We start from the raw sequence: 25210 nt of genomic DNA, 5'->3' as shown, positions 1-25210 counted from the left end.
TTAGCCGTTGTTTTAATACTGTGTAAAAAATATAAAAATAATATTTATACATAAACTTGATTGGGTTGTGTTTTAGCCACTGCCGGGTAGTGTTTAATTTGTTCACTGAACACCGCTGCAAATACCCCCTTGTTTTTTCAAAAATCCCCACTAAATCACAAAATAAGGGGGGAAAATCTGCTCTATTTTTCAAATCCTGGCAGTAACACAGTAACTGGAAGCAGGATAATAATCTAATTCTACACTTTATCACATTCAAGAATATAAACACGTTTTTCAGCACAACACATGCGGAGTCAAAAAGAAACACTACCTTTCACCAGCACACGAGGGTCAGCACTGCGTGAACCACAGTGCTCTCTCTCCCTAGCAGACAGCTTCCTATCTCGGACATGTGGCCATGCCAAACACCATGTCCACATGCATCAGTGCATGCTTGTTTGCTTCCAGTGCCAAAATGAACTGTCACCAAAACAAGCTGAATGTCCAGTCAATCATGCCAGACCATCAGTATCGAAACAGCTGTACCCAGTCATCTCTTTCTGAATTTCAGTGCTTCACTGATATTTATTTTATTAACCCGAGCAAGATTTGATCTCAGAACATACAGAAACACACCTAAATACCACAAGGTATTTATTTCGTTGCTCTACAGATTCTGCCACCCATCACTGCTTATAATTAGAATAAAAATCCTTTCTGCTATAGGCACAAGGCCTGAGATCCTGGAGAAGGGGATAAGCCAATAACATCAACCCAGTACTAAACTTGTACTTATTTCATCAACTCCAGAAAGATGGAGGACAAAATCAACCTCGGTGGAATTTGAACTCAGGATATAGAGACAGATGCAATGCTGCTGAGCTTTTTGTCTGGTGTGCTAGCTACCAGCTCACTGCCTTATATAATTAGAATAATAATGATTTCTAACATTAACCACTTGTCTTGTATCTCACCTAAATCTGTCTTGTATCTTACCTCAGATAATCCCATGGTGTGCCAATGGAAGTTCTATGTCCTACACATCTTTGTAATGCCAGAATGCCAGAAACTTCTTTAGTCCCTCCCACACTTCTTCCAGGACATTGACGATCTACTTCCTGTCACCCTAACAACACCCATCCTTCACTCCTCTCTTAACATTCCATACACAAATACCATCCACATGCAACCCAGATGCATCAAGTATGTAAACTTCCTGAACAGAGATCTCTGAAGCATTCTCTAATGATGATATGCTAACCTCATCACCTTCAACAACACATGCTTATATACAAAGGAAACACTTCTAATTATAGACAACAGGCAACTAAAAACCTTCAAAGTTGCAGCAAAAGATAGGCCTTAACTGAGGAGCTTTCCTGGCAATCACATCAACAATATATTAAAACTGGCCTTCAATTCAAGGTTGTGTTATTAAGAAGTTTGTTTCCCAACATGATTTCAGGTTCAGTCCCACTGCACAACACCTTGGGCAAGTGTCTTCTACTATAAGCCCAAGTCCAACCAAAGGCTTATAAGTGGATTTGATAGATGGAAACTGAAAGAAGCCTGTCATAGATATGCATACAAATTCATAATAATATATGAATACAGTATGTACAGCCATATCTTGACATCATACAATGGTTGTAGTTGAGCATCATCAGAATATGAGTGAGGCTGTTCTTTAGTTTTTTGCTAAACACATATGGCCATGAGGAAATATTACCATGCTTAGAAGCAAGTGCAGATTGGTGACAGGAAGTGCTTCTGACTGTAGAAAAGCTCTGCCTCAACAAATTTCATCTGACCAATGCAAACATTGAAAAGTGGAATATAAGATGCTGATGATGAAGGTGAGTGACAGAGAATGCCTGATATATTTCTTATAATACTAGTAAGAGAAAATACATGGTCCAGTGGCTAAGGAACTCGGCTCATGATCGTTAAATTGTGAACTCAATTCCTGGTGGCATGTGTTCTTCAGTGAGGTATTTTATTTCTTTTTGCTCTAATCCATTCATCTGACAAAAATGAGTAGTAGCTGTAATTCAAAGGGTTGGCCTTGTCATACCCTGCATCACACTGAATCTCCCGGAGAACTACATTAGGGGTACGTATGTCTGTGGAGTGCTCAGTCACTTGTATGTTAATTTCAGGAGCAGGCTGTTAGGTTGGTCATATCAACTGGAACATTTGTCACCAGAACTGATGGAGAGCCAGGCCAATACTAGTAAACAGAAAGGTGGCGAGTTGGCACAAATGTTAGCATGCTGGGCAAAATGCTTAGTGGTATTTCATGTCTTTATGTTCCGAGTTCAAATTCTGCCGAGGTCGACTTTGCGTTTCCTTTCAGGGTGGATAAATTAAGTACCAGTTGTGTACTGGGGTCGATCTAATCGACTAGCCCCCCTCCCCAAAAATTTCGGGCTTTGTGTCTAGAGTAGAAAAAAATACTATTAAACAGAAATTCTCTTTTAAGGCTTGAAAATTTTTACACTTGAAAAACTAGCCAAAACAAAATAAACCTGACCAGTTGCGTATAGTTTGTCCAGTTAACATCCATTTTTACCATGCTAACATGGGTTATATTTTACTTGTTTCAGTCACTGGACTGTGGCCATGCTGGGGCATTACATTGAAGGGGTTAGTCAAACAAATGAACTCCAGTACATACAGTATCAGTCTCCTTTGCTGTACCACTAAGCTCCTGAGATGTAAACAAACCAACACCAGTTATTGAACAGTAGGGAGACAGAAACACACACATTTGCGTATACATACACCCAGTTTCCAACTACCAAATTCACTTACAAGGCATCGGATAGCTTGGGATTACAGTAGAAAACACCTGCTCAAAATACCATGCAGTGGGATTGAACTCTAACAACACATGACTGCAAAGTGAGCTTAAATCACACAGCCACAAGTTTTTTCTAAAGCTCAAAATATATGCTATATATAGTAGGATCTCACGTATGTAATAAAGAGAGTTGGCAGACTTCAATTAAGACACATTGTACATGAGATTAACAAAACCCCGCTCTAGTGTACTTAAAATCTATGCTGTGCTTTTAGCCAAAAGGTTAAAAACTGAGTTGGTGCTAAAAATTTTTAAAAGAGTAAGGAAGGTAACTCTAGTAAAATCAATTAAATGAAACTTTTGAAAACTACAGAAAAAGCAGTATTGAAGTTGGATTTTCTGTAGCTAATAAATGGGAGATACTGTTACCAGGTTATGTTGTGATCACAAACAACCAGAGTGAAATAGAATCAAAGAAACTAGTGACGGTCTGCATTAGGTTCCAAGGGACAGCATTTTTAGTTGCCAGTGCCACTGGACTGGCTCCTGTGCAGATGACACGTAAAAAACACCATTTAAGCATGTCCGTTGCCAGTACCGCCTGAATGGTCCTCGTGCCACAACACCTGCTACACTCTCAGAGTGGTTGGTGTTAGGAAGGGCATCCAACTGTAGCAACTCCACTAGGTCAGACTGGAGCTTAGTGCAGCCATCTGGTTCGCCAGTCCTCAGTCAAATCGTCCAACTCATGCTATAGTATGGAAAGCGGACATTAAACGATGATGAACTATATTCCCAATGGAATGTAAATTGCTCTACCAGACAAACTTAACTCAAATCTCATGACCTAAGCTCATCCCAAGTCAATTCCAGTCGATGCCATTCTGACACTACAAATCAAATTTTAGCCCTGATATCATATTGATACAACACAATACTGTGTGCCTTTTCTAAGTAATTCCAATTGATCTTATTGCAGTTATCTCCCGAGCTTGGATTTTTTTCTAAGATCACCCCTGATTCTATGATACAAACTTTCTGTTTTCAAGGGATCTACATTGAAACCTTTCATCAAAATTTCATACTCTTTTACTTGTTTCAGTCATTTGACTGCGGCCATGCTGGAGCACCGACTTTAGTCTAAGAAATCGACCCCAGAACTTATTCTTTGTAAGCCTAGTACTTATTCTATTGGTCTCTATTGCCAAACCGTTAAGTTACAGGGACGTAAACACAGCAGCATCAGTTGTCAAGCGATGTTGGGGGATACACACAGATGTACAAACATATATATATACACACATATATACGATGGACTTTTTTCAGTTTCCATCTACCAAATCTACTCACAAAGTTTTGGTCGGCCCAAGGCTATAGTAGAAGACACTTGCCCAAGGTAGCACGCAGTGGGACTGAACCCGGAGCCATGTGGTTGGTAAGCAAGCTACTTACCACACAACCACTCCTGCGCCTATGTTTATATTCCAAAACCCAGCTCAATAATCACTTATTTCATTAAATTCTTCTTTATTTGCAAGAACTCAAATAAAGCTAGGACATTTCAACAACAAAAGTACACCACACCCTATAATCACTTAGAGCTTTTCACTTCACTGTTACGCCTCTGAGATGGGTAGGAGATATTTTGGCGCAATTGTTTTGGTAGGCTGATTTATCTGATATCAGACACTTTAATGTGTCATGCATTCTCTCTAATTCTACCTGGTGTGTATCTCCTTATGTTTCTCTATGTATAATCTCCCTCTCTCTTTTTTAATTTCTTTGACCCCAGAAAATTGTTTTATTAACAACATACTTTTACAGGAAGGAAAAAAGAAAAAAAAACATTAAAAGTATAAAAGATCAAATTATCAAGAAAAAATACTAAAGAGAAAGAAAAAAATGGGTGGGGGTAGAATTAAGCAACAGAAGATGATGTGGGGAGGGGGTAATGAGTTGCACACACCTGTATATTTCTGTGCATGCTAGTGTGTGTGTGTTTACCTCTAGTGCCAAAACATACTGTCACCAAAACAGATTGAATGTCCAGTCAGCTAGCCATGTCCAATCATCTTATTCTGATTTGAGGCCCTACTGCATTTCTATTTAGTATACAGAATGCTACCTGGAGCTCTACATTTCTTCAGCCATATTGTTTATACTTTGGTTGAAGTCTAAGAGAATATAACAAAATAAAAAATGAAACTATTTATACAAAAAGGATAAAAGAAAGTGAACAACGTGGTGCCCCAGCCTGGCTGTAGTCTGACTGAAACAAATAGAATTTCCAAAACAAACCTGGTTGGAATTTAATTTTGTCTTAGAGAAATTATAGATAAATCTTATTTTTCACATCTATTTTGAAGCAGCAAATGAAGATGATATAACAATCCTTTTACTTGTTTCAGTCATTTAACTGTGGCCATGCTGGAACACTGCATTTAGTCAAACAAATCAACTCCAGAACTTATTCTTTGTAAGCCTAGTACTTATTTTATCAGTCACTTTTGCCGAACTCCTAGGTTACAGGAATGTAAGCACACCAACATCTGTTGTCAAGCAATGGTGGGACAAATACAGATACACAAACACATACACACACATATATATATATATATATATATATATATATACACATGACAGGCTTCTTTCAGTTTCTGCCTACCAAATCCTCTCACAAGACACTTGCCCAAGGTGCCACGCAGTGGGACTGAACCTAGAACCATGTGGGTGAGAAGCAAGCTTCTTACCACTCAGCCATACCCATGCTATAAGCAGAAAAAATTTTTGTTACTGAGGGTGTTCATAAATTATGTTTACAATTTATTCTATCTTTTAAAGTGGAGATCCATCCATCAACCTGCATGCAAACAATGGAGTCCAAGTGAGTGTTCTGATGCTTCTAGTAAAACTTTGTTTGCATATGTTTTCCAATGTTTGCATATGCTATCCTTATTTTTAATTTATTTCTTTTTTCAAATTGTAAAAGTAATTTTATGGACACCCTGTTTAATCTTAAACAGATTTCTTAGGTGCAAACTTAAAGCATAATAAAATTAATAGCTGGATATTCTTGCTGTTGCTGATCCTCTACAACATGAATTGGGTACTAAGTACAAAATGTGGGCTCACATACACTTTATAATAAATGTTCCTCATATCCTATATAACACTTAAAGGGTTTATTATTTTAAATAAGTTAATATTTAACTTAACACATTTTCAACATCACTTTTAGATGCAGTATAGTATTTGTAATTTAAACACATTCCACCATATTAATAGAACTATATTGAAATTTATCTTACAGTTACTTCAGTAATCCCAGTACATTAAAAGTACTCTTTTCATGGCCCTCTTAATCTCTGGTTTCCTAATTTATGGCATTAAGCAAATTAAATCTTCCGCTAGATGAAACAGCAGTCTACTGCAAATAACTTTCTCTACAGGAGTAATGAAATTCAGCATTGTAGGACAATGGATCCTTAAATTTTACAAAGCAGCTATTGTTTAGAGTTGTGAATTATACCACCTGTTGCACATACAAAGAATGAACTAAACTCAAGTGTTGAGAATCAAATATCCTGTTTACAGCAGTGAATTATAACAAAATAGTACTTCTCTTTGCAATCTTCTTTAGCATGGTACTGTGGGCAGCCATCTACATCCATTTCAACGGTGATGGGAACATATTCAACCTTCAACAGCTCTTTGTTTGCACAAAAACACTGGAGGAGCTCATCCTTGACCTGTTGTTTGCAGATGACTGTGCTCTTCTAGCACACATACAGGAAGTCCTCCAAACAGTCATGTTTAACTTCGTTAAAGCAGCTAAGGTTGCTTTCAGACCACTGCAAGTAATGTTGAGAAGGCCAGAGCAACTGCAGTGGATGAGAAACACTAAAGAAGGCAAGAATCATTGTTACAACCCCCATCTGATCAAAACCTATGTATCTTCCACAAGTGTGCCAGAGCCTGTTGTTCAAAGATTGGTTTACATATCCATTTAAGGGCTTGTTGTTCTTCCTCATGCTCGCCAGACATGAAGAACAACCATCATCCATAACTATATATAATTAACTGAACTTAAGCATTGAGAATTGAATATTTGTTAACAGCAGTGAATAATATCATTGAGAAGTACCTACATAGAATTAACTAACGTGTTTACAGTTAAATGTCTCATTTACAATGGTTTAAAACAGTAGTACCTATATAGTATTAACTGGATTCAAGTATTGAGAATTAAGTGTCTTGTTCATCGACTCAATGTTGTACTGGTGAGAAGATGTGAACTGCCAGTTCATATTCTGTTGATGCAGCTATATATACTCACCCATTAGGTGATATGAGATAACTTTAAACAACATGAATGCTGTCAATAAACTTTTACAAGACAATGAAGTGGATAAAACAAACAGGATGTTGGACTAAATAGCATAATAGTATTTAGTCCAACCTGGTTACATTCTAAGTTCAAATTCCACCAGTGTTAATAAAAGAAGTATCAGTAATAATACTGGAGTCAATTCAGTCAACCATACACAGCCCTCTCTAAGATTTGTTAGTGGATAATAGAAGAAATCCCAGCCCCTATAAAAGTTCCTTGTGAATAATAATAGACATCAATTTTTAAATATTTCAAATACAGAAGAAAACTAATTCGCAAGGAAATACTTTTAAAATAATTCAATCTTTATAATATTAAGGTTTTTTTTTTAATTTTTGCTTTCATTTTTTATTTCTAAAAACATTTCAATTTAGTGATCAACATGATAACCACCACACACACATCTTTTCAGAAGGAGTAGTAAAAGAGAACTCCATTATCACTGATACAAAAACTTAACAATGATTGTACTGAAATACAATAAATTAAAACTGTTTGATAAGACACAAGAAAAAAAAAAAATAAAGTAGTCAACTGTGCCATTTATGAACATGTTTTGCTTTTTTTTTTTTTCTTTTTCAGTTTTTTCCTTATAAGGTAAATAGATTATACAATAATATACTCAATAAGATGTATACATCAACAACTGTTTATTGATCTTTACAGCCTTAACTGAACAAAATATATCATTCTAGAGACAAAAAAAAAAATGAAAAAAGAAATGGATAAAAATTATATAAAATTAAAATCAAGCTTTAATCCAGTATTAACATTGTTTGTATTTTAAATTTAAGGCTGCAATAATCCTATTTACATACACAGGCTTTAACTCAGAACAATAACATATATAATGCAGTAATTCCAATTTGAATATTTTTGAAAAGATATTTTACAATATAAAGCATCACTTGCAATACAAACATCTCTTACGAGTTTCTGATTCCTTTTAACATAGGCTATAAATATAACCTGTCTATTTGTACACAATAGCAATCTTTTATCAACTATTATTATTATTATAATTATCTTTTCTTTTTTTAGAAACAAATTCCGTTTGAAGACTGTTATAGAATGGTGTGTTGGAGAATGTTACGGTATTTTTGTTATTTTTAGTTATTATTTGAACCGAGTCAGAGTTTGGTAAATGCATTAACAGTACCAGTGAAACAGTTATTCTAACACAGTATGTGCACTTTCGGGTCTTCATAATGGGGGATATTTAGCAGCTGGTCGAGGATACCCTCCACCATAAGTTGAACCTGGGCCTCTAGCATAAGGGTTTGATCCACCTTCAGACATTGGGGGCGGTGTGGCAGAAGTACTGCTTACTTGAGGGCTGTAGCCAAACTGTTGGTTTGCTTGAGACTGATGTGGAACTTGGCCTGGCATCTGCGGTTGACCCTGTGGTAACAATAATAATAATGACAATATTAGTTTCTGGTTTAAGCACAAGGTCAATAATTTCAATAGAGTGGGATTAATTGTCAACATTGACCCCAGTACTTGACTGGTACTTTATTTTATTGGCCTTGCAGGGATAAAAGGCAAAGTTGGGCTCAGCAGGATTTGAACTCAGAATGTAAAGAGCCAGAAGAAATACTGCAAGGCATTTTGTCTGAGGCTCTAATGATTCTGCCAATCCACCACCCGAACAACAAGAGGTTTATACTGCCATAATTGATAGACAAATATATATATTAATATACTCATCGCAAGGCAAATAAAATTGAACTGAAAAGAATAAAACTAAAATTTATAAGTTCATACTTTTAAGTTAAGCAATTGCAAACTCACATTACTTTCAAAGCATAAATTCAAATAAATAAATAAAATAAATAAAACTAAATAAAAATTGCAATCACAGAAGTTATTTGAGTTTGTATACACTGAATGTCAGAATAACAATGCATATTCTTTGTTCAATCTTAGATTAGTTTTCAACATATATAATATGAATTTAATATTAAAATTAGTTATTCATATAAGTGGAGTCTCTTGTGATATCATACAAGTAGTTACTAGTTTACTTATGTGAAATGAACAAAACTGTTTTTTTTTTTTCAGCATATATTTTATTCATTTCATTGATTATAAGCACACATACATACACATGAGCCATGTATATCACCCAGAATTCAAGATTAAGTCACTTCATGACGATTTGATATGTAATAATATAAACAAAAATTTCTGATATCAAAGGAATCAATGAAATACATACCTATTATATATATATATATATATATATATATATATATATATATATAACTACATAAGAAACCCGTTTTAATAAACACAAAGCTAAGATTGATGGAATTGAAACATTCCAGTAAAAAGGAAAAAAGAGGTGATATATCTGAAGTTCTGCAGTTCAAATTTTTGCTGCATCAAAAAAATAAACCTAAAGGACAGTGTGCTATATACAGCAGAGGCTGGCATGTTAACAATAGTTCCAATCTTAACTAGAAATCTAGCCAGAACTGTTTCAGTATAATAAACTAGCATCTTGTCCAAAAGAAAATGTTCCTCAACTAGTTATTGAGATGAATTCAAACTTTATCAAAAACCCCTAAATATTTATATTTTAGGGGACAACAACTTGGAACCATGGAAGACACATGGTTCTAGCTAAATAGAAGGCAAAACGGGAGTGGAGTGGTATAACTTAAAGAACCATAAGGTTTACATGTCAGGTCTGAAAAGAATGGAAGATACTAGGGAGCAAAGAATAATATCTCCAGTAGCTTGAAGAGAAGCCAGCTATCAAGAAATATTTAGCAAGGAGAGAAGCAGAAAGTAAGAGGTCTGCCAATTTTCTATCAAGTAAGGGTTAAAGGTGGGAGTTGTTCTGCCTCACAAACCAATGTACCAGCATTAATCAATATAGCATTGGTGAAAAGTATGAATATAATAAGAGTTGCACATCTCCCTTGACAGGTACCAAGAAAAAGCTATAGAAATGCTGTTACATGAGGATGCTGAATGAGATCAGTGCTCAGAAGAGAGAAAGAGCTAAAGAAAGGCATTATTTGAGGTAGAGTCAACAGAGATACTGGCTAACAGAGGGTTCAAATGGTATCAAAGATATGAAAGCAAGGAGAGCAGCCTGACCACCAGAGATAGTCACAGAGAGGTTGAAATAGGACATGTACTATCTGACTGACTTGGCAAGTGACTAGTACAGGATGTTAGTGTCCATTAAGAATAAAGCATAAATGAACTGAGAGAAAAACTGAGTTGAAGAGGAATCAGATGTAGTGTGCAGGAGAGCAGACTGAATTGGTATAGAGATGTGATGTATGTGGAGAATGACAGCTGGGTAAAAACAAAATGCCAAATGATCCAAAGAGAATGAAACAGCAGAAGATGAAGGCCAAGAAAGATATGTGAAGAAGTGGCAAAGGCTGCTTTCAGGAGGCTGAACCTGACAAAGGATGACAAGTGGCAAGATGCTGTGCTGGAGAAAATTTGATCAAACCATACAAGCATGGAAAAATGAAAATGAAATGAGGATGAAGATTATATCTATATACATGTTTTTTGTAAGCATATAACATGAAATGCTTAACAAATTTACTGTTAACTGTGTTTATTTATGAGTTGGTAGATCTGTGATCAAATATTTTTGGTGAAAGACTTCATAGGAAGAATACAGACCAATACAAAAATAGTATTACATTGTGAGGATTAAACCGATTTTTGAAAATAAAGTTACAGAATGCTTATTCAAATTATTCAACAAAAACATTTCAATCATTTTTAGCTATTTATTAAAGTTAAGGAATATTCTTATTAGGACCAAATTTACACTTATTCTTGCAATTGTCCATATCAACTGGAATGTTTTAGGTTCATATTTTATCAATGGAAATATGCTATTTCTAGGTCAAAAAATTCTTTTAATGGCTCAATTCAACAAACTGCAAAATAAGTACAATGTAGAAAAGCAATGTCTAAATTACCATTGTAAAGAATAGAAAGAATGCTGTGCTACATAAAATTTTGCCAATTTGTAGAGGTAGGTTCAAATCACTCCCAACCCACAGGCAAAGCATGGAAAAAAATTTGTCAGAGCAGATAATAGATTTCCTACACCTTAATGTTTTGAGAATGAACAACTACAGAAGACACTCTTCAATAATGGAGGTGAATGAAATAAGAAAACAATAAATAATTTTAATAATATGGAAGAGATTTCTGAAAATTTTATGAATAAAGATAGAACACAGAAAAATAGACTAATGGAAATTCAAATATTGTTTATATGAATATTTGATCATTATGTAAATAGTTTGGTGGCACTAAAACTTTTTACATAATAATGGAATATGGGAAAGAGAAAGCCTGCTTAACTACAAATTTATTACTGACTTCCATAGTTCAGAGGTCTCTTGTGTGGGTGGGTGGGGGGTTTAAAAAGGGTGAATTTACTGTGCATGGGCTTCCATTTATTTGTCATTCAAAATAAAGAAAATAAAGCATTGATGCACATAGAATGGTAATTTTCTTTTTGTTTCTATGCAATACATTTATGCCTAGAATTGAAATTAATATATGAGTTTTTACAAGCAACACTATATATATATGCATATATAACTAGAATGAGAGAGAGAAAAGTATTGAGACAGTCTTCTTTCAAGTATTTCTTGCAATTAGAACAATTCCTTTTAATAATTGAAACCAGCTATCTTACTACCTCAAGATTACCAGTTAAAATTGGTGTTCTTTCATATAATGACCAGCTTAAGAAAACCCACCAAAAATAATTTATACAACATGATTAATAACCAACTATCTTAAATACTGATAGGAAACTTTTGGTCGATATCAACCTTGAAGAAGATATACAAGTAAGCTGAATTACAGGAAGTCTTTAGGTTTGACTGTTTTTTTAGAAATTATTTTTCACTGAGAAATTACACTCACAACAAATGTTATGTTAATTTTAAATATTCATCTTAGTAAGCATTTGGTTCATTAATAAAATATCTGATTAGCTAACCACCAATAATTGCTGGTATGATCACATAAGCGGTACCAATGCAACAAATTTAGACTTACAAAGGTATGTATGTATGTATGCATGCATGTGTGTGTGTGTGTGTGTGTGTATATATATATATATATATATATAGGATGTATGTATGTATATATAGGATGTGTGTATGTGTATATATATATATCTATATCTATCTATATATGTGTGTGTATATATATATATAGGATGTGTGTGTGTGTGTGTGTGTCATCATCATCATCATCCTTTAACGTCCGCTTTCCATGCTAGCATGGGTTGGACGGTTCAACTGGGGTCTGGGGAGCCCGAAAGCTGCACCAGTCCAGTCAGATCTGGCAGTGTTTCTACAGCTGGATGCCCTTCCTAACGCCAACCACTCCGAGAGTGTAGTGGGTGATTTTATGTGCCACCGACACAGGTGCCAGACGAGGCTGGCAAACGGCCACGCTCGGATGGTGTTTTTTATGTGCCACCGACACAGGTGCCAGACGAGGCTGGCAGACGGCCACGCTCGGATGGTGTTTTTATGTGCCACCGACACAGGTGCCAGATGAGGCTGGCAAACGGCCACGATCGGATGGTGCTTGTTACGTGCCCACAGCACGGAGGCCAGTCGATGCGGTACTGGCTACGGCCACGTTCGGATGGTTTTCTTGTGTGCCACGTGCCACCAGCACTGGTACCACAAAGATACAGATTCCATTGATGTTCATCTATTTTGATTTGTTTTGATTTTCACTTGCCTCAACAGGTCTTCACAAGTGTCACAAGAAGGAAGGTATGCACAGGTGGACTGACTACGTCCCAGGTAGGGGCCATGGGTTATGGCCTGACTAGTCTTGCCGGGTCTTCGGATGGTGTTTTTATGTGCCACCGACACAGGTGCTAGATGAGGCTGGCGAACGGCCACGATCGGATGGTGTTTGTCATGTGCCCACCGCACTGACTACAGCACTGATGGATTTCTTGTGTGCCACAGGCACTGGTACCACAAGATACAAATTCCATTGATGTTCATCTATTTTGTCTATTTTGATTTCATTTGATTTGATTTTCACTTGCCTCAGCCGGTCTTCACAAGTGTCACAAGAAGGAAGGTATGCACAGGTGGACTGACTAGTCTTGCCGGGTCTTCGGAAGGTGTTTTTATGTGCCACCGGCACAGGTGCCAGATGAGGCTGGCGAACGGCCATGATCGGATGGTGTTTGTTACGTGCCCACAGCACGGAGGCCGGTCGATGCGGAACTGGCTACGGCCACGTTCGGATGGTTCTCTTGTGTGCCACCGGCACTGGTACCACAAAGATACAGATTCCATTGATGTTCATCTATTTTGATTTTGATTTTCACTTGCCTCAACAGGTCTTCACAAGTGTCACAAGAAGGAAGGTATGCACAGGTGGACTGACTACGTCCCATGTAGGGGCCATGGGTTATGGCCTGACTAGTCTTGCCGGGTCTTCGGATGGTGTTTTTATGTGCCACCGACACAGGTGCTAGATGAGGCTGGCGAACGGCCACGATCGGATGGTGTTTGTCATGTGCCCACAGCACGGAGGCCAGTCGATGCGGTACTGGCTACGGCCACTTTCGGATGGTTTTCTCTTGTGTGCCACCGGCACTGGTACCACAAAGATACAAATTCCATTGATGTTCATCTATTTTGATTTGTTTTGATTTGATTTTGATTTTGATTTTCACTTGCCTCAACAGGCCTTCACAAGTATCACAAGGAGGAAGGTATGCACAGGTGGACTGACTACGTCCCAGGTAGGGGCCATGGTTTATGGCCTGACTAGTCTTGCCGGGTCTTCGGATGGTGTTTTTATGTGCCACCGACACAGGTGCTAGATGAGGCTGGCGAACGGCCACGACCGGATGGTGTTTGTTATGTGCCCACAGCACGATGGCCAGTGATGCGGTACTGACTATGGCCATGTTCGGATGGATTCTTGTGTGCCACCGGCACTGGTACCACAAGCGGTACTGACTACTTTTTATGTGCCACCGACACAGGTGCTAGATGAGGCTGGCGAACGGCCACGACCGGATGGTGTTTGTTATGTGCCCACAGCACGATGGCCAGTGATGCGGTACTGACTACGGCCACGTTCGGATGGATTCTTGTGTGCCACCGGCACTGGTACCACAAGCGGTACTGACTACGGCCACATTCGGATGGATTCTTGTGTGCCACCGGCACTGGTACCACAAAGATACAAATTCCATTGATGTTCATCTATTTTGATTTGTTTTGATTTTCACTTGCCTCAACAGGTCTTCACAAGTGTCGCAAGAAGGAAGGTATGTACAGGTGGACTGACTACGTCCCAGGTAGGGCCCACGGGTTATGACCTGACTAGTCTTGCCGGGTCTTCGGATGGTGTTTTTATGTGCCACCATGTTCCCACAGCACGGAGGCGAGTCGATGCGGTACTGGCTACGGCCACGTTCGGATGGTTTTCTTGTGTGCCACAGGCACTGGTACCACAAAGATACAAATTCCATTGATGTTCATCTATTTTGATTGATTTTCACTTGCCTCAGCAGGTCTTCACAAGTGTCACAAGAAGGAAGGTATGCACAGGTGGATCGACTACGTCCCAGGTAGGGGCCACGGGATATGGCCTGACTAGTCCTGCCGGGTCCTCTCATGCACAGCACACTTCCATAGGACTCGGTCTTCAATCATTTCCTTGGTGAGACCTAAAGTTCGAAGGTCGTGCTTCACCACCTCGTCCCAGGTTTTCCTGGGTCTACCTCTTCCACAGGTTCCCTCAACTGCTAGGGTGTAGCACTTTTGCACACAACTATCTTCAGCCATTCTCGTCACATGACCATACCAGCGCAGCCGTCTCTCTTGCACACCACAACTGACACTTCTTAGGTTCAACTTTTCTCTCAAAGTACTTACACTCTGACGATTATGAACACTGACATTACACATCCATCGGAGCATACTGGCTTCATTTCTTGCAAGCTTACGCATATCCTCAGCTGTCACGGCCCATGTTTCACTACCATGTAGCATGGCTGTACGTACACACGCATCATATAGTCTGCCTTTTACTCTTAGCGAGAGGCCTTTTGTCACCAGCAGGGGTAAGAGCTCTCTAAACTTTGCCCAGGCTATTCTTACTCTAGCAGTTACACTTTCAGCACACCCACCCCCGCTACTGACTTGGTCTCCTAGGTAGCGGAAGCTATCAACTACTTCTAGTTTGTCTCCCTGGAACGTGGTAGAAGTTGGTCTCTGCACATTTCCAGTGTTTATTTCTCTTGAGCATCTGCCACAGACAAAAACTATTTTCTTAGTTAGCCTTCCTTTGACATTGCTGCACCTCTTATGTGTCCATAGCTTACACTTGGTGCACCTTATGTGTGTGTATATATATATAGGATGTATGTATTTATGTATGTATGTATGTATGTATGCAATGAATATAGTATTAAAATATGACCCATTGTCTCAAAAGAAGAACTATGTGCATTCATAGGATTAACAATATTCTTTATGTATTTTTTTCCACGATTAAAGGCAATAATTACAGTTGGCACTGTTAGAGACATGGTGTAAAATATACAAAAAAGAGATTTTAAAAAACAAATGGACTTCACAACTGACAAAAAACAATATATATATATATATATATATATATATATATATACATATGAAAGCCAGTATTAGTAATTACAGCCACAACACGGAAGCATTACAAACTACATTGAACTGTCACAATTTATAACAGTAGAACCACAATTATAATACTACAAATACAATTACTAATGTACAATTGCTACTGCTTCTACAACTACTACGATAACTACAACTGCTAAAACTACTACTACTGCTGTAAAAACATGGACATACAGACAAGGATTTTACAACAAATAACACAAACATTGACAGCAAACAAGTTAACTTTACACAACATTAAAACAAAAAGAAAAAGAAAAAAGAACAACAAAAAAGAATTTACCATTTCCATCTAATATGTACTATTTTAATGCTTACAGATCTGCCACCCTTCCTCATCTGTCAACCCACAGATATACAGAATTACCTATCAACCAGCTTGTTACATCAGCTCTACTCTTCAGTAATACTCACCTTATTTATACTGAATCAAGAGGTGAAGGAAATGTCTGGACTCAGGGGTATAGAAACACTAGATGAAATAAACTTTCATTTAACAAATAATCTTTAACAATAGTTTCCCATATAGAATAATTGAAGGGCATCAGTTTTCCCACATGAACACAGAAACAAATACCACATATTTTTCACCATTATGTCTTGTCCTGTCAATAGGCTTACATTTTAGGTTGTTGATTGTTTAGAAGACACAGCTGAATTATATCTAGTAAAATCATGATGTAAATGTATTAGTCAAGCTTTAAGGCAGGGGTCTCCAAACTTTTCAACATAAGGGCCATATTGTATATTTTGCAAAATTAAGCCAACCAAAGCAAAAAAAGCCTATTTATAAACGTAAAAGGTTCATAATACATCAATTCCTGTTAAAATGTGTTTTGTGTATATTTATTGCTTTCATGCAACCTTTTTGAAATCAAATGAAATTATCCATAAATCCATATTAATTTTCTGTAATTAAAAATATTCCCATGAAAATTTGTTTTCATCCTTTCCCTAAAAACGCTATTTTCAATAGACTTCCCAAAAATTTTTTTTAATGGGAATTTATAGAAAGTAGTAAGAAAATTTTTTAATTTGAAAATGTCATTAACTTGAAAGTTAAGTTTCTTAAAATCATTGATAAAATTGACTTTAAATGAGCAGATAAATTTGCTCTATAGAAGGATTTGAGATCTTTCATTTAAGTAAACTTTATTCATAAAGTAGTAACAAAGATTGATACAAAACCACAGGAAAAGTTCTTTAAATCAAGAAACCTTTCATTTAAAGTTTCTTAAATTTCCTTCTTTATATTTGTCTTTCAACATGCTTAATTGAAAGTCTGTCATTTCTATTCATACCAGGTTCTAATCTGATTTGGCATAGAAACCATGCCAAATCAGATTGGAACCTGGGGCAGCTTTCCAGTTTACCAGTTTCAATCAAACCTTCTGACCCATGCCAGCATGGAAAGCAGATGCTAAATGATGATGAATATGATAAACTTCTTCAAATAACTTGATTTGAAGAAAAACTTGATTTCTACCACTTTGGCAGAATCTACTTCTATAAATTCTTCCATAAGGCATATTAATGAAATTATAAATTTTATTTGGGCTTGACGAATGTGAACAGATTATGGATCAAATTGTGTTCTCCTTACAATTTCAGATTAAATTGACCTAAATGGCCTTGTCAAATGCAAAAAAAAAAAAAAAAAAAAAAAAAAAAAGCCAATTTCCATATCCAATCATGGTTTGACAAAAAAGTGGTCCTGGTCAATTCTTCTGTGAGAAAAGATTTCAATTTCATTTCTAAGGCAATTTTTTTTTTTTTCATAGAACCTTTCTACTACTAAATCCTAAAAATGTTTAACTCATACATAAATGCATGTATGACTAAATGTATGTATTATATCTGTGGGACTGCAAGTTGCCAAGAGCCCATAGAAAGTGTGTTGCAGGTTGAATGTGACCCGCAGGCTGAATGTTGGAGACCCCTGCTTTACAAGCATGGAAAATGATTTACAGCTAGCCAAAACAATGTTTGCTTCCTAATTTATAAATGATAGGCAAAAACAATCATTCAACTAAATTACTGAAGAAGATACCACAACTCATTAACAAATTCTGCAGTAGATCTCCGAGATCTCTCTTAAATGCTTTACACCAAGATAACTTGGATTAATCCTGCCACATAGGATATCTTACTGTACTAAGTGTACTCAAGGATATTCTACCCAATAACTCAGCCCCAACACTGTTCAATCAATACTCCAAACATTGCTCAAGATCAACAGATTTAAAAAGCTAAATTAGTTAATGTTATTAGCTAATGAAAGACATCTTTCAACACAGAGTGTTTAAAATTCTCTACCAAAAATAGAACATAACAAAAGCAAACAAGTGCAAAAAATAACAAGAAGAAATTAACTCAATTTCAATGAATAAATCAATTATTGCTTTTTATTATTATTATTTTAGAGAATTTTTAAACTTTTTCAAAGCTAAATGCAAAATCTTTTCTAAACCAATTCAAAGCTAAATGCAAAATCTTTTCTAAACCAATTCTAAATAAATTTTATCTTTATTTATTTATTTATTTTTTGCCGGTTTCAGCTTTTAGCTATGGTGATACACAACTCAATTTGTTTTATTTAATTATTATTGTAAAATGTTATCATCAACCTTTATTTCAAATCATTTAGAATAAGATAATCAGTGGGTCTTATCAACATAATAATATTTCTATCATTTACTAAAAAGTAAGTTCTGCAGGGTGGTACATAAATCACTCCTGTTGGCATGCAATACTCAAAAACTGATGAGTGGTCACAGATTTCCAATGCTACATTCACTTGCAGCCACAAGAAAAATTATTTACAATCAGATTGGTGTCCAAGCTAAAGTATTTATTTTTAGCTACAACTATCCCTTCGTATTATGTCTGGAGAGAGTCTTTCTCTTTTAGTGCCTTTGTATTTTGGGGATATTTTCCTGAAATTTAGTTTACAAATGAAAACCACATTCTAAAGACACTAGATTTGTTGACAACTTTGCTATGTTAAACAAGTAGCTTACTTAAAGAACTTTTCATTGACTTTAGTCTTCTGTGTATAGCACATCCTATTCTCTGTAATAAACAATTTGGTTCTAACACCTATAACTTTTCTTGTTCTTCCTAAAGCCAAAGAAATATGCTTCACCCAATAGAAATTAGTGAAACATTGTCCAACAAGGAACCACAATGTCCTCAACAAAAATGTAGCTCATTTCACATTGTTTCTTAAACTTACTGAATACTGAAAAATAGATCTTTAATGAACCCTCAAACTAATTATCATTAATACACAACTTATTATTTAAACCAAAATTAAAAATAAAAGTCCCAAATAACTTTTTATAATTACAATATACGAAAGTGGGTGCTGAGAGGCTAAACTATAAATGGAAAACATTTAAGGATTATATGCGTGTAATACTAGAGCGTTACATTAATTTCTAAAATAGTCACTATTAGAATTTAAATGTATGTATAAAATACAACAACAATAATGAAATATCAAGAAAGAGATTTTTTTTTATTCATGTTTATTGCCAAAATAATTACTTACAAATGTTAAAAAAGGAACAAAATTGATAAAAATGATCTATTCAGTGACAATGAATTTACACAAGTATCTCAGAGATTTCTTTCTTTTCCTTTAATATTATTTGTAATGATAAAAATGCTCTTAGAAATCAAGACAAAACACACAACTTTTCACAACAAACAAATCAAATAACATTCAACACAAAAAAGAAAAAAGAAAGAAAAAGAAATATTTACATAGTAAACTAACATCGAGAACAGAATCTAAACATTGGAATGTAATTGTAACCAGTGACTTTTGTTTCCGCTAAATTTGGTATGTATTGAGAAGATTTGCATCACTAACAGATAAATATCTGATAGCCAGACTCAAAATGAAGGGATTCTAGATATATTCACTAGAAAATAGTTTGATAGAATAATTCAGGCTATAAAACACAAAGCTATCCAGACTTAATACCATTTAAAACAAAAATAAATTAGAAATTTGAAGTTTAAATATTTGCATGTTACAGAAAGAAAAAGGACAGAAGAAACATTCAGTTTCAAATGAAAATTATATTTATATTACAGGTCACACTTATTAGACATTATAACATAAATCTAATGCGTTCTTGAAACAAATGAATTCAGATTTACTTAGCATGATTTTAACTAGTGACAAATCTTCAGATACAATACCCAAAATACCATTCTTTTGCACAACATTAATTTCTTAGACACACATAATAAAATCATTACAAGAGAGAAAAGAAATGAGACTGTGGTGATCAACAGCATTATTAGCACAAGCTACAACCAGGATCAAAATTATTGTGTGGACTAGGCTTGGTGGGAACTTCTATTTTACAGAGGGAATAATACTGATTTCAATTTGGATCTCTTGATCTAAGTTATATTGGGTTCAAAATTATACCAAATTAACCCACAAGATTATAGAGGGTTTGTGGTTAAGATGCTGTGTGGTTAAGAAGCTCACTTTATGCAGTTTGGGGTTCAATTCCACAGCACAACACCATAGGCAAGTGTCTTCTATTATGGCTCAGGATTAAGCAATGTATTCTGAGTAAAATAATTCGGAAGACAGAAATTATGCAGAAGCTTGCCGTGTGTTTGTGTGTGTGTGTGTGTGTACCTTTTGTTCATAGACATCAGTGAAAGATATAAACATCAGCAAGGAAACTCATAAAAACCAGTACCTTCAAACAAAAATATTCATTTTGCTACTCCCATCATCACTTAACGTCAGTTTTCCATGCTGGAGAGCTGCATCAGGTCCCAGTCTGATTTGGTATGGTTTCTACAGCTGGATGCCCTCCTAATGCCAACCACTTTACAGAGTGTACTGGGTGCTTTTACGTGACACTGCATCAGCACTTTTATGTGGCACCTGCACAAATGCTTTTTACATGGCACTGGCACAGGACTCTTGCTGGGCAATCATCTTCCCCAGAGAGAATGGCCTCAATACTTCTGCTGTGGAGTACAGGTTTTATTGAATACAGCAAGGTACCAGGTATCTCAGTCCTTTGTTATCTCATCTGAAAATTTCTGCATCTCAAAGTTGTCATTCAGTACTTTATCCCATGTCTTCCTGGGTCTCCCTCTTCCACGTATTCCATTTACTTTGAGAGACTGGCACTTCTTTATAGAGCTGTCAGTATCTATCTGTATCACATGACCAAACCAGCACAGTCTTCTCTTTTGCACACTGCATCTAATTCCTCTTATGCCTAACTTCTCTCTCAATATACTAACACTTTGTAACACATGTACACTTATATTACACATTCAGTGGAGCATACTAGCCTCATTCCTCTCCAGCCTTCATATGTCCTCTGCATTCTGGGCCCATGTCTCACTACCATGTAGAATTGCTGTCCATATACATGCATCATACAATCTTCCTTTCACTCAGAGAGAGAAACTTTTCATAGCCAACAGAAATAACAGCTCTCTGAATTTCCTTCATGCTATTCTCATTCTAGCTATTACACTCTCCGTACATCCTTTCCCACAACTAATTTGATTCCTTAAATAGCAGAAATTATCTACTACCTCCAATGAGCCACCAGGACAATTTATATTGCATTTTGCAGGAAATTGATTATCTCAAAATGTGATACAAATAAATTTTAATATAAATAAATAACAGATTTCATTTCAGAATGGTGGTATCAAAAATGACAACTTCACTGGTAAAATTGGTTGTTATCAATGAAGAAAATGTATGTAAGTGCCTCGCATTCTTAAATTACTAAGATTACATAAATACAGATTATCCCTTGGTTTAAAGAAAAAAGAAAAATCACAATTAAGCACTGGCCCCAACAGCCTCCCTGAGTTTAAGAGACAATAACATTTTGTAATCAATACAACTGCTATATGTAGTGAATATTTACATGGCATACTTGATAATGAACTAAAAGAAACCCAAACTATGTGACAATATATAACAATGTGCCTAAAATTATTGGTAGCAATCCAGATATGGAGAAAACCTGTGTATAGTCAGAAAATAATCTATTTATCCAATAAATTGAAACCTGAGAGTTGTACAGAAGGGGAAATGATTTTCATATGCAGGGCTTCCTTGTGATAAAGTGAAGCTGTTACTTCTGACAATCAAAACAATGGTACCATCTTGATGTTACACTATGGTGGCCCATCTGCACAATAGAGAAATCTTAAATAGAAACAGATGTTTTAGCAGGATAAACTGGCAGGATAGTTCAAATCAAACTTTATATTGTAGTGTTTGCACTTAAGCAATGCTATTCCCCTCCACCTTCTACATAAAAGGGACCAATATTTAAATATTTCTATACAAAAGGAATTCAATCAGACATCGCAAAAGTAAAAACAAAACACTAGTATTTTTACTGGTCATTTGACTATGAACATGCAGAGCCACTTCCTTCAAGAATTTAGTCAAGCATTTCAACTCTAGAATTTATTTTAGCCTGACAATATTTTACTGATCCTTGTTAGTTGAACCATAGAACACAAAGGGACGGGGACACACACATACACACACAGATAGACATACAGTTTCTGTCAAGCATATTCTTCTAACATTAGTAATGAAGACATTACCCAAAGTGGTGTGCAATGGGATCAAACTTGGAATCACAAGGCTACAAAGTAAACATCTTAACCACACAGTAATGAACAGAGGGATATAAAAACATTCAGAGTGAGGGACAAAAGAGAGAGAGAGAGAGAGAGAGAGAGAGAGAGAGAGAGAGAGAGAGAGAGAGGGGACCAATTCAAGTCAATAGAAGTCACAAAATAAGACTAGGTATCAAACTGTTAAAATGAGTTAGATTTATTTTCTTGCATGAATTTCCATAAAAAAATATTCAAAAGAACTGTGTTCATCTCCTGTTTGTCAAACTTGAACCTTTTAACATGCATAAAATTAATGAGGTTAAATATGTTGATGTATAATAAATAAAAGTGAAATTATGAAGCTAAGGGAAAAGTGATATAGTAAAGGCTAATCCTGTCACCAAATGTGCTGCCAACAAGACCAGGCATGGCTGGTTTCATATAAATGGCACTTTCTTTATGGTGGCTGGATTTGGCTGGTTGGAATGTTGAAAAGTCAAACAAGAAATAACAACATCTCTCTCTAAGAGGATATGTTCTTTTTAATCTATCACAGTTAAGTAAACTAAGGCCAACAAAATTAAATTATCCAGGAACAACAAAACATCTAGAAAAGACTATGAATTCACATAAGAAATCAAAATGCCTAGTATATATTTTGGCATTTAACATTTCAGAAAATATTTGGCTGATATTATAAATTTAAAAAACATCAACAGCAATAACTAAAGACACAGACTATAATACAAATGACTAAAATACAAATGAAAATAAACAAAATTTAAAAAAGACAAAGATGACTTAAAATTTGGAATGTATTATTAGAAGCAATCACATCAAAAACCGATAGATGCATCTACACTATTTACATATTTAAAAAAAAAATTGGGAATAGATTCAAAATAAAAATTTAAAAACACTCATAAAAATAATACTGAAAAGCACATCAAAATACTGTACATTTTAACCATAACAATGGAATGGAAATTTTTGGATATATTCTCTTGTCACTTTTCCCCATATATATATATATATATATATATACACACATATATACACATATATACACATATATACATATATACACATATACACACATATATACACATATACACACATATATACACACATATACACATATATATATATACATATATATATATATATATATATATATATATACATATATATATACATATATACACATATATACATACATACATATATACACATATACACATATATACACATATACACATATATACATACATACATATATACACATATATACACATATACATATATATATACACATATACATACACATATACATACATATATACACATATACATACACATATATATATACACATATACATACATATATACACATATACATATATATATATACACATATACATATACACATATACATATACACATATATATACATACATATATATATATATACATATATATACATACATATATATATATATATATATACACATATATATATATATATATACACATATATATATATACACACATGCATATATATACACACACACACACATATATATACACACAGACACACACACATATATATATATATATAGGCGGTGAGCTGGCAAAATCGTTAGCCGTATTTCATCTGCCACTACGTTCTGAGTTCAAATTCCGCCGAGGTCGACTTTGCCTCTCATCCTTTCGGGGTCGATTAAATAAGTACCAGTTATGCACTGGGATCGATATAATCGACTTAATTCGTTTGTCTGTCCTTGTTTGTCCCCTCTATGTTTAGCCCCTTGTGGGTAATAAAGAAACATATATATATATATATATATATACATATATATATAGCACTAACCCAAATTATATAAAACCACAAACACACTAATTATGGACTGTCTTACTTTAGTGGAAACAAAGAATTTATCAGCCAAGCCAATGAACAACTAACACATGAACAAGAGAATAGATCCAAAAAAAAAAATAAAATAAATAAATAAAAGATTTCACACTACAATTTTACCTTGAACAACAAGTTTACAAAACAAATTGAGACAAAACTAAAGAAAAGAAAATTTTCAAAGCTTATATATAAAACAATACTAATTTGGTTTTTAAGTTAATTTCTAAATATAATGAATAAACCAGTTTTCAGCTTGATCTGACAGTCTGCATGAAATGCTTTCTCATGTGTTTTTTTTTTGATATTAAAAAGAAAATCTTTTTTATATAAAAAAAATAGTAATAGATAGACTAATCAGAGTTGATGTAATAAATATTAATATGACAGAAAACTGTTAACTGAAAGGATTGCAAAAAATGAATAGATAAATGATTATACAAAGTGACTTTCTACATAATTTATAATGTTTTAAAGTAATTGGATCACTGTTAGTTCCAACAATGAGTATTCCAGATGTCTGATCAACTGAACTGCCAACTCACTAAATTAGCATGTAAGTGACTGAGTGTTCCACAGACATGTATATACTTAATGTAACATTCAAACTGAATCAGTGTTACATAGCATATGACAAGGCTGGTGTTTCAAATTACAGGTACAGTTTATCCAATGGGTTTCAATGCAATTTCCATTGACCCAATTTCACTCATAAGGCATAGGTCAACTTCAAGTAAAAGACCCTTACCCAGAGTGCAGCACAGAGG

The 25210-nt window shown here is 35.1% G+C and overlaps 1 protein-coding gene across 1 annotated transcript in view; it reads right to left on the bottom strand.

Moving 5' to 3' along the window:
- Positions 1 to 7495: 7495 nt before the first annotated feature.
- LOC115232649 (protein TFG) overlaps positions 7496 to 25210 on the bottom strand; it is a 79129-nt gene continuing 61414 nt past the window's right edge. The window contains exon 8 of the mRNA XM_029802649.2: positions 7496 to 8576. Coding sequence (XP_029658509.1) covers positions 8379 to 8576 — 198 coding nt within the window. The 3' untranslated portion in view covers positions 7496 to 8378. The remainder of the gene's footprint in view (positions 8577 to 25210) is intronic.

Source organism: Octopus sinensis, linkage group LG2 (genome assembly GCF_006345805.1).
Source record: "Octopus sinensis linkage group LG2, ASM634580v1, whole genome shotgun sequence".
NCBI lineage: Eukaryota > Metazoa > Mollusca > Cephalopoda > Octopoda > Octopodidae > Octopus > Octopus sinensis.
Note: the sequence above shows the minus strand (reverse complement) of the source record. Positions and strands in the feature narration are given on the sequence as shown.